General features: G+C 42.6%; 1 protein-coding gene across 1 annotated transcript in view; it reads left to right on the forward strand.

The window, feature by feature from the left end:
• LOC146611190 (rho guanine nucleotide exchange factor 10-like protein) overlaps window positions 1–13693 on the forward strand; it is a 38083-nt gene extending 24390 nt beyond the window's left edge. The window contains exons 14-20 of the mRNA XM_085344742.1: window positions 8260–8346; window positions 8680–8903; window positions 9613–9770; window positions 9907–10049; window positions 11237–11408; window positions 12264–12380; window positions 13107–13693. Coding sequence (XP_085200868.1) covers window positions 8260–8346; window positions 8680–8903; window positions 9613–9770; window positions 9907–10049; window positions 11237–11408; window positions 12264–12380; window positions 13107–13693 — 1488 coding nt within the window. The remainder of the gene's footprint in view (window positions 1–8259; window positions 8347–8679; window positions 8904–9612; window positions 9771–9906; window positions 10050–11236; window positions 11409–12263; window positions 12381–13106) is intronic.
• The last annotated feature ends 260 nt before the right edge of the window (window positions 13694–13953 follow it).

Here is a 13953-nt window from a genome sequence, read left to right on the forward strand (position 1 = left end):
CTTAATTGGTAGTAGGCTTTCGAGCCTATACAGCTTGGAGTAAGACAACATGCATGAAGAGGATGATGTGGACAAAATACTCATTTGCCTAATAATTCTGCACTCCCTGTAGAACCAGGCTGAATAAAAACAACACACATTCATCAAGAATCTAATGTGGAAGCGCATCATACACTATCACTGTCATTAGGTGGGGACAATGCAAAGCAAACATAGTTTATGTTTTACCTGATAGGTGCAATGTTGCTGTTGAGGGGTTGCTGCTGCTCCTGCTGCTGATAGTGCTGGAGGGCACGGCTGTGTTGATCTGAGACTGTAGACATTAAAGAGTCCATAGGAGAGATTGTAGCTGATTAAACAAGTGTTATGAGATAATAAAATGCACAGATTGGTGATAGCACTTGGAACCGTAGGGCAACAGATAAAAAAAAAACTGTAGGAAATAAAGCAGGCTCTGCCTACGACTCTGTCAAGTGAAGGCTGTGTGCAGGCAGGCTAGGAGAAATGATGGACTCGAAACAAACAATTATTACTAAATGAGAAAGATGGATGGATGGATGGATGGATGGATCACACAGCACGGGATGATGAAGATCACGACACAGACAAGGGAAGACACAGGACTTAAATATACAGAGGACGCAATCAGAGAAAGGGAAACAGCAGAGAAACACAGCTGGGACAAATCAGGGCTAACGAGACAAAGGAAGCAAAACTAAACACATTAACATAAGACATGGACCTTCAAAGTAAAACGGGGAACACAGACTGAACTCACAGACACAGACTCACAAGCAGACACTTCAACAGAGTGAGCAGAGACGTGAGATGAGGGCAGACCGACTGGACACAGAACAGAGGGAGTATGGGATTAAACTTAGGAACTACAAAATCACACACAGAAGAACTGGGGAAAAGAGAAATGCAAAATGCAAAACAGAAACCAAAACCTTCACAGTAATAAAACAAAATAAGAACTGAAAACACTGGGTCAATGACCCAGGTACCCTAATAGACTCACTGTGGTAGAACTTGACTTAAGCGGTCAAAGAAGTGCAGGAGACTGATGCTGTCCAGTGTAGCAAGTGATTTATTCACCATTTTGAAAAGGTAGTTTACAAGCAATTAATGTCCTTCCTAGAAGAACAGGGTATTTTAGAAGTTTTCCAATCTGGTTTTAAAGCTTTACATAGTACCGAATCTGCCCTTTTAAGAGTTTTTAATGATGTGTTTTTGGCAAATGACTCAGGTGACTGTGTTATCATTGTGCTGTTAGATTTAACTGCTGCTTTTGATACAGTGGATGATAATATTTTAATTTCCCGTTTAGAGCAGTTGGTGGGTATGCGGAGTACCGCACTGCAGTAGCTCAGATCCTATTTGGCAGAGCGAACTTTCTCTGTGAAACTAGGGGAGTTTGTATCCTCTGCTGCTTCTCTTCAATGTGGGGTCCCACAGGGTTCAGTTTTAGGCCCGCTTCTTTTCTCTCTATATCTCCTACCCCTTGGGTCTATTTTCAGGAAACATGGGATTTCTTTCCACTGCTACGCCGATGACTCCCAGATTTATTTCCCACTTAAAAAGATAAATGGCTTCTCAGTAGACCTGCTGCTCAGATGCCTTGATGAAATAAGGGCCTGGATGGCTTTGAACTTTTTACATTTTAATGAACAGAAAACAGAAGTGATGGTTTTTGGTGGCGCTTCTGAGGCCACTATTATAGATCTTGGTTCACTGGCACAGTATGTTAAACCAGTCATCACTAATCTGGGAGTTAAAATAGAGGCAAATCTTAAACTTGAAAGCCAGGTCAGAGCTGTTGTAAGATGTAGCTTTTTTCATTTGAGGGAATTAGCCAAAATAAAGCCTATCTTATCGAAACAGCATTTTCAGACAGTAATCCATGCCTTTGTTACTTCTAGGCTGGATTATTGTAACGCACTTTATTTTGGGGTTAGTGATGCGTCCATTAGGCGCCTGCAGGTTGTGCAAAATGCTGCAGCACGTCTTTTAACTGGAACAAAAAAGTTTGAGCACATTACCCCAATTTTAATTTCACTCCACTGGCTACATGTACATTCTAGGATTGTTTTTAAAATTCTCTTATTTGCTTTTAAATCTCTTAATGGCCTGCCCCCCCACCCTACCTCTCGGAGCTACTACAACCATATACACCTGCCCGTTCCCTTAGGTCCACCAATCAGCAGCTCCTTAAGGTACCGAAAACTAAGTATAAATTTAAAGGTGATCGTGCTTTTGCTGTAGTTGCTCCAAAGTTGTGGAATGATCTACCCTTGCATCTTAGGCAGGCCTCTTCTCTCTCTGAATTTAAAAGTCTTCTTAAAACATATTTATTCGCTGAAGCCTTTGGCATTGATTAGAGGGGTTGACTCAATTTGTTTTAACATGTTTCAATTTATTTTAGTTTTTTAGTTATTTATTTTATCTTATCTCATTTTAATTTTCTTTACTTATGCTATTAGCATGTACAGCACTTTGTGAACTCTGGTTTTTATGTTAAAGTGCTTCATAAATAAAGGTGGTATGGTATGGTATTTTGTGACCCAAAAAATATTTACAAAGAAACAAATAAACTCAACTCCAAATTAACTCAGTTCAAATAAACATAACTGAACTTAAATCAACGGAAATTAAGGTCAAACTGCACACAGCTACACTGACCTGAACCTTTCTTCCCGAAACACCTGAGTTCTTCTGCTTAAATAGTCCACTTAACCAAACAATTTCTCCTCTGGACTATTCCATTCAGTAAGTAGGTAAGATGAACATTATTATATTCAAACCTCTACTACTCCTCCTTACTGGCAACAAACTCTGTGGTGTAATCAATACATATCACAACAATAAATCTATTTCTTTATAAACCCTCTAAAATCAACTTTATTAAATTATAAGAGTTCTTCCCCTTCTGCACTTGGTCTCTTCCTGTGACCTCAGATGAACTCAGAAGGTATAAAGCAGGAAGTAAAACTACATTTCCTCCTTTTGTTTCTAGAAGACAGGTACGTAAGGAAAGTTCTAAACAATACAAATTAACAGTTGAAATATAGAACATGTTAACTTAACAAACTTGTAGGAATTGATTTAAACCAAGATGTTATATTATATAATCTGTAAAAGTGCAAAACATAAACAAACCCGGGATAGTAGATGTTTGCCTATTGCAGATTACATGTGAAATATGGTTAAATCAAAACAAGAATGTTAACTAAGAATATAGACAAATGGTCTTCTCACCCACTTTGTCACACTCACTCTTTGCCTCTCTTCCTCCTTCCATCTCCTCATCTCATCTATCACTCTCTACTTGCTGTCTATCTAAGTACAAGGCACAATATGATGTTGTATTAAACTATTATTTAATTATTCACACTAAACAACTCTTACACCTAATCTCTAATAAAGTAATGATAGAATAAAGGTTACAGAACCAAAACATTGCAGCTGTGTTTATTATTGTTTTTATACTTGAGTAATAATTTTAAAAAATCTACACACACACACACACACACACACACACACAGTAACATTTGACACCTTCTCCAGAATACTGTATATACTATGGCCACTCGCCTAGCTTGGGAGTCACCGCACCTAGTGCTCCGATTACCACGGGGACCACCGTCACCTTCACCCTCCACATCCTCTCGAGCTCTTCTTTGAGCCCTTGGTATTTCTCCAGCTTCTCGTGTTCTTTCTTCCTGATATTGCTGTCATTCGGAACCGCTACATCGATCACTACGGCCGTCTTCTTATGTTTGTCTACCACCACCACGGTTGGTTAGCCACCACCATTTTGTCCGTCAGTATCTGGAAGTCCCACAGGATCTTAGCTCGGTCATTCTCCACCACCCTTGGGGGCATCTCCCATTTTGACCTTGGGACTTCCAGGTTATACTCAGCATAGATGTTTCTGTACACTATGCCAACCACTTGGTTATGGCGTTCCATGTATGCCTTGCCTGCTAGCATCTTGCACCCTGCTGTTATGTGCTGGATTGTCTCTGGGGCATCTTTACACAGCCTGCACCTGGGGTCTTGCCTGGTGTGATAGACCCCAGCCTCTATGGATCTTGTACTCAGAGCTTGTTCTTGTGCTGCCATGATTAGCGCCTCTGTGCTGTCTTTCAGTCCAGCTTTGTCCAGCCACTGGTAGGATTTCTGGATATCAGCCACCTCCTCTATCTGCCGGTGGTACATACCGTGCAGGGGCCTGTCCTTCCATGATGGTTCCTCGTCTCCCTCCTCTTTCTTGGGTTTCTGCTGCCTGAGGTATTCACTGAGCACTCGGTCAGTTGGGGCCATCTTCCTAATGTATTCTTGGATGTTCGTTGTCTCATCCTGGACTGTGGTGCTGACACTCACCAGTCCCCGGCCCCCTTCCTGGGACTCAGCTCATCTATGTGTCAGTGGATCTCCAACTTCCTAACTGGCAGACCACAGGCAGTAAGGATGGGCGGACATGTCTCAGCCTCCACCACTCTCAGCACTGGAGCCCCCCAGGGGTGTGTTCTGAGCCCCCTGCTGTACTCTTTGTACACATATGACTGTGTGGCCACTACCAGCTCCACCACCATCATCAAGTTTGCTGACGACACCGTCGTGGTGGGCCTGATCTCTGATAACAACGAGACGGCCTACCTGAAGGAGATTAGGAATCTGGAGAACTGGTGCCAGAGGAACAACCTCCTTCTAAACGTCAGTAAGACAAAGGAGCTGATAGTGGACTTCAGCACTAAGCAGGAGAGGAACTACCAGACCCCCGTCATCAACGAGTGCCCAGTGGAGAGAGTGGACAGCTTCAAATACCTCGGAGTTCACATCACGCAGGACCTGTCATGGTCCTGTCACATCAACACCGTGGTGAAAAAGGCCCGACAGCGTCTCTACCACCTCAGACGCTTGAGAGACTTCCAACTGCCCTCCAAGGTGCTCAGGAACTTTTACTCGTGCACCATAGAGAGCATCCTGGCGGGAAACATCTTAACCTGGTTCGGGAACAGCACCATGCAGGACAGACGAGCTCTACAGAGGGTTGTGCGGTCAGCTGAGCGCACCATCCGCTCCGAGCTCCCTGACCTGCACTCAATCTACAGCAGGCGGTGCTGGACCAAGGCCAGGAAGATCGTGAAGGACCTCAGCCATCCCAACAACAGACTGTTCTCTCTGTTGAGGTCAGGAAAGCGATTCCGCTCCCTGAAGACCAACACAGAGAGACTGAGGAGGAGCTTCTTCCCGCAGGCGATACGGTCTCTCAGTCACACCACCACACAGTACTGACCCACACATATGGTTCTTACACACACACTGGACTTTCTGGACTTTGGTTTTGCACAACACTGGTCACTATATTCTTCATTTCCGGTTAATACTTGTACAGCTGCTGTTATTGTGTATATATTTATTTATATTTAGATTTCTTCATACATTCTTATATAGTTCTATATTGTGTATTGTGTATTTTGTTGTACAGTTATTTTATTTTCAACTTTAATTTATATATTTATCTTTATCTTATTCTTCCCAGTTAAATTTACCCTTCATTCTAATTTGTGTTGTACAGTTATTTCATTTTTAACCTTAATTTATATTCTATTCCTTCCTAGTTAAATTTACCCTTTTTAATTTTTCATATTTATTTCCTATCTTATTCATAGCCTTTTCCTTTTTTGTTTTCTTTAGGTCACGAGCAGTTGTCCAAGCATTTCACTACATATCGTACTGTGTATGACTGTGTACGTGACAAATAAAAATTTGAATTTGAATTTGAATTTGAATTCCTTCCACTTAGCGTACAGCCTCAGGGTGCTGGACTTGGGGTGAAACCCTCCATGCATGGTAAGGAGCTTTCTTGTCTTTATGTCAGTGGCTTCTATCTCCTCCGTTGGCCAGCCTATTACCCCAGCAGGGTACCTGATCACGGGCAGGGCGTAGGTGTTGATGGCCCGGATCTTGTTCTTACCATTCAGCTGACTCCTCAGGACTTGCCTGACCCTCTGCAGGTACTTGGTGGTTGCAGCCTTTCTAGCGGCCTCTTCATGGTTCCCATTTGCCTGCGGGATCCCCAGGTACTTGTAACTGTCCTCTATGTCTGCAATGTTGCCTTCTGGTAGTTCAGTCCCCTCAGTTCTGACTACCTTCCCTCTCTTTGTTACCATTCGACTACACTTCTCCAGTCTGAACGACATTCCAATGTCATTGCTGTATAGCCTTGTAGTGTGGATCAGTGAATCGATGTCTCGTTCACTCTTGGCATACAGCTTGATGTCATCCATGTACAGGAGGTGGCTGACAACTGCTCCATTCTGTAGTCGGTATCCGTAGCCAGTCTTGTTAATGATCTCACTGAGGGGGTTCAGGCCTATGCAGAACAGCAGTGGGGACAGAGCATCTCCTTGGTAGATCCCACACTTGATGGTGACTTGTGCTATGGGCTTGGAGTTGGCCTCTAGTGTTGTACGCCACATCCCCCTTGCAGTCTCGGCTGATTGTTCTGTCTACCAGTAGCTGGTATTTTGCGCCTCTGGTATTCTTGCCAATCCCTTTCTGTGCCCCACTCATGTATTGACCCATGTGCCTGTTCATCTTAGCCGATATGATGCCTGACAGGAGCTTCCATGTAGTACTGAGGCAGGTTATTGGTCGATAGTTGGATGGGACCGGTCCCTTCTTGGGGATCAGGACCGTTCGACCTTCGGTTAGCCATTCCAGGTGTCTCTCGTTAACTAGCAGCTGGTTCATTTGTGCTGCCAGACGCTCGTGGAGTGCAGTCAGCTTCTTCAGCCAGTAGGCGTGAACCATGTCGGGCCCTGGTGCTGTCCAGTTCTTCATACTGGAGACCCTTTCTTGGATATCTGCCACTGTGATGGTTACTGGACCCTGTTCAGGGAGGTTGCTATGGTCTGCCCTCACATCCACTAGCCACTGAGCATTGCCGTTATGGGTTGCTTCCTTCTCCCATATGCTCTTCCAGTATTGCTCTGTCTCCAGCCTTGGTGGTGTTGTTCTCTTATTGTTCCCTTGCCACTGAGAGTACACCTTTGCTGGTTCCGTGGAGAACAGCTGGTTTATTCTCCTGCCTTCTATCTCTCTGGTGTACCTCCTCAAGTGGCTGGCCAAGGCTGTGAGTCTTTGCTTGGCAGTTTCCAAGGCCTCAGGTAAGGACAGTTTGATGTATTTCTTATGCACCTTCTTTGCCGCACCTTTCTGCAACTCCGTTAGTTGGCTAACCTCCCTCCGTGCTACTTTGATCTTGCTCTCTAGCCTCCTTCTCCATGGAGGGTACTGCCCCTTGTGGCTGTTCAACTTGTAGCCAAGCATCTCACTGATCACTGCTGCCGTATTGTAGATCAGCTTGTTAGTGTCAGTAATCGTGGTTGTAGGTATCGTCCGTAGTGCTGCATTAACATCATCTAGCAGACCTTCTGAGGGTACTTCACGTAATCTTGGTAACCGGCTACGGGGGATCCAGGTTTCAAGCTTGGCCATGATCCTATTTTTCAGGTCAGTTCCTCTCGCACTCAACGATCCTTCTCCTATCGCACTTGGGGCTATGTACCCAATCTCGGGTGGGGGTGATGATATCTCCCCCCTGACCTGGAGTCCTGACTCCTCCTTGCCGTAGCATTTATGTTGTACCTCGTCAATCTCTAGTTGTGATAGCAGTCCCTTCTTTCGAATGTTGGAACACATCCCTCATCCTATTCATGTAGCCCCTTCCGCCAGGGTTACTTGCGTAGTAGCATTCCAACAACGCCCTGTTTTCGTCTCTTGCCCACCAATGCCTTCTTGTTCCAGTAGCCCACTTGTCGTCATGGTGCCCTGGTTCCTCAACACCTGACGCGGACCTTGTTGATCCGGGCAACATCCGAGCCGGCATGCCTTCGTATTTATCTGTCTCACTCATGTCTGCGGTAGGCTCACTTAGCATAGGGGGTCTAGCCTTAGGACCCTTACTGGATACAGACGCCCCAGGCAGGAATCGAATAAGGATTGCTAAGGTATGTATATATATATATATATATATATATATGAGTGATACGGAGTAGTTTTAGCTGTATGAGATGAGAAAGCATTTCACTAATTAAATATGTTAATTTATTAACACATTATTGTTTTAATAACTGAACTGACCTTTGAATAATTTGTTTATCTGTTCTGTTTCATTAATTAATTATTTGTTTAGAGATGATTTATAACGTTATTAATGTTTCAAACATGTCTGCTATGTTTGGCCAGCTGGAGGCAGCTCTTCACAGCCCATCTCAGTCCAGACTGCTTGGTTTCTGCACTGCCAGCACATCCTTGCCACAGGGTTACCTTTGGGTGAGTTTAAGCTTCCACTGTTCAGAAAACATCTTTTTTATTCAGTATTCACCTGCTCCTATGTGGATCTGTATGTTTGAATGCATTATTCAGTGCGGTTTCTGTTTTATGTCTGTATAACCACTACCACGGTGTTAGCTCTGCTGCTGGGGTAAGCTTGTCCCCCTGCTGTAAGAACTTATGTATAAAACCTTGGCTGTTCAAATCTGTGCTTTCGAGACACACTGTTATTGGTACATTACGGATCCATGGCATAATTGCTTTGACTGTTGGTTTTTTTTTTGTTTTGTTTTGTGATAAGCAAAGCTACTTTTCTCCTGTCATGGTCTTCAGGTTGCTGGTGGAGGTGGCAACTCCAACCATGGGCAAGTAGAGATTTTCTCTCTGAACCGAGCCAGTGCCCGCTTGGTCAAAACCCTCCCACTGAGAGCCCCAGTCCTTTGCCTGGAGTATGTGAAGGAGCCGTGCCCCAGTACAGTGCTCCAGGAGGGGACTGAGAAAGGCCCAAGGGCAGCCAAGACAGGAAACATAATCTGTGTTGGCCTGCAGGACGGCAGGTCAGTCTTTTCCAACACAGGACATTATTTAGTTTTATAGCTGTCGGAACATTAAGTATTGTTTGGACCACAGTTTTGTTATATTTGACTAACGATTGTAAGTTTAGAAAAAAAAAAGAAGAAGACAATTCCTCAAAATATTGAACCATTTTTTTTTAATATCATCAATTTTCTTTCACTTCATCGACCAGTTTTAAGGCCAGGATGAACCCTCTTTTGTCACTGCTGCTAAAAACAATTATTTTTGCTGCTGACATATGTTTTTGTGGGAGTTTACAGTTGCTCATTCATGCCGAGGTTTGCACCAGGCAGTTTTTACGCTGATTATGCCATTATTATTTTTTTCCCCAGAAAAAGGATGTCTAAACCCATTTTGTAATTTTATGTTGCTATAAACTGAAAGAATGTGGTACTCTGCTGTTATTTGATTTGGATTGCACAAAAAAGGCTTAAGAAAACAAGTTGATTGCAAAATACATTATTCTAAAAAATATATATATAAATAAATAATCAAAGACAACCTTAAAACTTACATGAAAAGCATGAAATCAGGTAATGACATTCAATTTTCTTATGTATCTCTTTGAGCAGATTGTACTATGAGATTTTGAAAGACTAATGTAGAGCTATGTTATTTTGTTACAGCAGCAACAGCAACAATCTGGCCCCATGTGTAATATGTGACTTTTCTGTCTGCTTGTCTTTCCAGTATCCATGTTCAGAGCAGTGTGGACACAGCTGTTCAGTGCCTGCTGACCTTGGTAAACCCTGACAACTGTCCAGTGCTCTGCCTCAAACATTTACTGTCGTTCCTTTTTGCTGGACTGGCTAATGGCAAAGTAGCTATATACCACAGAAAAACTGGAGGTGAGCTGTCACAGATACCACTCTCACATGATGCGAGTTTGCATGTCAGACTAATGAGGTCATGCACTAGCGTAGTAGGAGCTAAATCACAGAGCTCAAATTAGGTTCTAAACCACCAACTAATTCTTCCTGTCAGAGCGACTGTGGGATGTGGATTCATGCAAGCTAGTGTCTCTTGGCTCCAAGCCGGTCTACTGTCTGCTGACACTTGAAGACACTATGTGGGCCAGCTGTGAAAACCAAGTCACTGTCATACAAGGAGACAGCCTCTGCATGCAGGTATATTGACTGTTCAGTATGCACACTGAGAACACTTTTACACTTACACTTTACTTTACACTTTACACTTTCCCTTGTGCTCTGCAATGGATGTGTATACTGTTACAGTGGTGGATCCATGTCAAAATGACCCAATAATGAGGCTGGCATTTTTACAAGTGATTCCTGTGAACCAACGGCTCAAGCTTCAGAGTCCTCTAACTATTGCATTTCAGACATTTTTTATATTCTTGGATGTATAATCCACCACAAATGCAAAACTAAATTATCAGACCAGCTCAACAGTCCCACCTACCTGCTGTTCAAAGCTGCTTTTTAAGGCAAATAAGACAAAAGGGCTTGTTTCAGAGAGACAGTGAACTGACAGGCTATGTCAAGGCCCAAAGTAAGCTCAATAAGTATTACCAGTTCTACAAGAGAAGAATAAAACTGTAAGTGTTAAATGTGTTTGATGGGTCAGCATCAACAGTAAACCACATTTAGGAAAATACTGCCTGGATTGGATTCCAACTCTGATTCCCCAAAAGCTGTGATACTCTGTGAAATGTATATAAAACAGAATGAAATGATTTGTTCTCATAAATCCATATTTTATTCACAGTAGAGCATCAAATATCAAATGGTTGTCAAAGGTCTGCCCAATTTTGACCAGGGATATTATTTTTGTTTCTCTGTTTTGAATTGAAATGCAGTTTAAATGCTTCATTTTTTTCCCAAAAAATGAAAAGAGCTCGAGTTTACAATACTCACATCCATGTGTATTATTTGATTCTGTCGCCCGCTAAAACCCTTTTAAATGAAAAAAAAAAATTGCACTTTGGGGCGAGGTTTCTTGTGTGATTAAATGCAATTAATCGTAATTAATTAATTACAAAGCCTCTAATTAATTAGATTATTTTTTAATCGAGTCCCACCCCTAGTAAATATGTATTCTCAGCATACACACTTACCCGAATACTACAGATGACTACAGATGACAGTCACAACTAGGCAAGAGCTTTATTTACTGAACAACCAGCAGATTATTGTTTACATGAATTAAAATATTCTTCAGAACATTCATGTACCGTGTTTTCCTAAAAAAATATTTTCCACAAAATGAGTCATATGACACATTTTGTGAAACCAACTGACATATTTTTTTTGACAGATAAGCCACAGATTAACCCTTTCTCTCTGTGTTTCAGAGCTTCGAAGCCCACTCAGATCCAGACTTCCATGTTAGCCATATGGTCCATTCAGGTGGAGGTGTTTGGATGGCCTTCACCAAAGGATCCTCCATTCATCTGTTCCACACAGAGACCTTGCAACAACTGCAGGAAATCAACATCTCCACCCGTACCAACTATCTGTCACCAGGCAAGGCCAAAAACGATACTGTCACCGAGACAGACGGGCATACCAAGAATACAGCATAGCTGCTTTTAGACCTGTGTTTAGCATTTCTAGAATATTGTTGTCACTGCCTGAATGTTCAGATGTCATGTTGAATGGGTCTCCTTTCTGTCCCTTGCACCAACCTTATTAATACCTTTGGGGACAGAGCCTTCAGTGTGGCAGCCCCCACCCTCTGGAACTCTCTCCCATATGAGACTCACGATGGCACGACACTGGAGTCCTTCAGGAAACTTCTCAAAACTCGCCTCTTCAACAAATCCCACAACCCATAGCTATTTTAAGCTCTAGTTACTGTTGTGTAAAGCAAAGTTGGGTTTCTTGAAAGACACTATACAAATCTAAGTTATTATTATTATTGAACCCAACTGCATGGCAGGGCAACCTTGTTCCTTCAGGGAACAGAAGTTAGCAGAAGTTGTTATTAAATGATGCATTTCTGTTCTATACAACTTGCTCCCATTCTTACAAACAATATGTAATGCTGTCTATCTAACATTCAGACATTCAGTTACATAGTGTCATCACAGGTTATCTGCCTTAAAGGCATGAATAGAGATGTCTTCAGCCAAGACACACAGGGGTGTGATATCCCATACTACAATACGTTTACAGTTTACTGGAAACTTTCCCTTCCTGTTCACTTTTTCCTTAAGATCTCCACGCTGTAAATTGAACTGAGCTGCTCAGTGACAGAGCTCAGCCCGAGTTCAAATTTTGGCAGACTACACACACACACAGTGTTGTCAGGGCTGGGCAGGAATAAAACATGTACAGTTAGACTATGACCAATGTAATGGTTAAATGTTTGTTTTCCAGGTCACGTTTGTGTATCCAGCTTACTGATCTCTCAGGGTATGTTGTGGGTGGGGACTAGCCAGGGCGTCATCATCACTTTCTCTGTACCGACTCTTGAGGGTATCCCGAAGATCACAGGTCAGAACATGCATCAGCGCTCCTGCTCTCTGATGTTTTTGTGACTGAAGTTGAATGTACACACAGCATGTGCTCATTACTGGTTGAACATCTCAAGATCTCTTGTGATATACAATATATCCATGTAGCATGATGGCCTGATAATGCACACGTACTCATGAAGGCTCTGGCACTCACCAAAACAAAGTTAACGCAATAAACTGGAAACTGAACCTTGAAAGCAACAAAGAAACAGGAGATATGCTCTATTTAACAAAAAATGACATTAATTCCCTCAAAAGAAGTGTAGCCATTATTTTTTTTTATATATAAATCTATGAAAAAACGACTATTTCAATTCTATTTGCTTCCTAATTTATACTATTTGTTCCCCTATTAATTTACTTTATTATTTAGTTTTCTATTTTAGTTTATTGATGTGCGATATATATCAAATAGTCCTGTGCATATGCTTTGCTTTGGAAACACTCTACCTCTGTGGGTCTCAGTGCAAGTTTTTTAAAACTTCTTCCCCTTTTAACTCAAACTCCACTAAAACTGTGGTCCTGAAATGTTGATGATTCTCTGCAGGGTTGCATTTAAAAACACTCTTTTTAGTTCTATTGTATACTTAATGTTTGTTCAGTTTTAGTTTTTTTTTGTCTTTTGGAATACATTTACTTCTTTCATGTGTTACTCTGGTAAAATGAGACAAAGTGAGCAGATGCACAACTTTTATATCCTCAGGTAAAGCGATGACATCTCTGAATGCTCACTGTGGTGCTGTAGATTTCCTGGTGTCAGCCTCCAGCACCCTGGCCTCTGATTTGCTTCGACGGGATTCCATCTTCAACATTAGCAAAGAGAGTGCTAATGGAGAGGGAGGAGGAGGTGGAGGTAATGTTGAAGGAGAAAGAGGAGAGCAGAAGCTGGAAAATAGCCACCATAGGGAGAACTTAGAAACTTCTCCATGGAAGCAGGACAAACCTAAGCATCTCCTATTGCAGTACCACCTCCATTCCACCTCCCAGCTTCCTGGGAAGCTGCTGACAGCTCAGCCAGAACAAGCGAACCCAAGGGCCTCCCCAGATCTCCAGATGGAGGACGGTTCCATCTATGAAGTAAATGAGGACCCCGATGTTTGGTTGAGAGGGCGGCCACTGGAGTTGGGGAAGGAGGGAGAGGCCAAACGTAACAAAGTCACTTCAACAGCCATCTTCTCTGGTGGAAGAGGATACCGCAGGATAGGACTGTCAGCATCAGAAGAAACCTGCTCAGACTCCAGTGAAAACACGCTGCTCGTGTGGCAGCTCCCTCTCACGCTTAGCCAGTGACAGCTTTCTTTGTCCTCAGTTACTCTAGTTCTAGTCACGTGTGATTACTCTTAGACCAGGCACGTTTAAACATTTAAGGTTGATTCTAAAGTCAAGGACATATCACCTTTGACAGTTGACAGTTAAAATAAAAGTAACATTACTTAAGCCTACAGATGACGACCGTCATCACAGTGGATACTAGGTGACAGCTTTATTTACTACAGTGAGCAGTAGTAATGTTGCATATCACAAAGATAGCAGCACCTGGCATCAGCAGG

Source organism: Diplotaxodon limnothrissa, linkage group LG20 (genome assembly GCF_057381915.1).
Source record: "Diplotaxodon limnothrissa isolate DT_005_m linkage group LG20, D_limnothrissa_male_GT1.1, whole genome shotgun sequence".
NCBI classification, from domain to species: Eukaryota; Metazoa; Chordata; class Actinopteri; order Cichliformes; family Cichlidae; genus Diplotaxodon; species Diplotaxodon limnothrissa.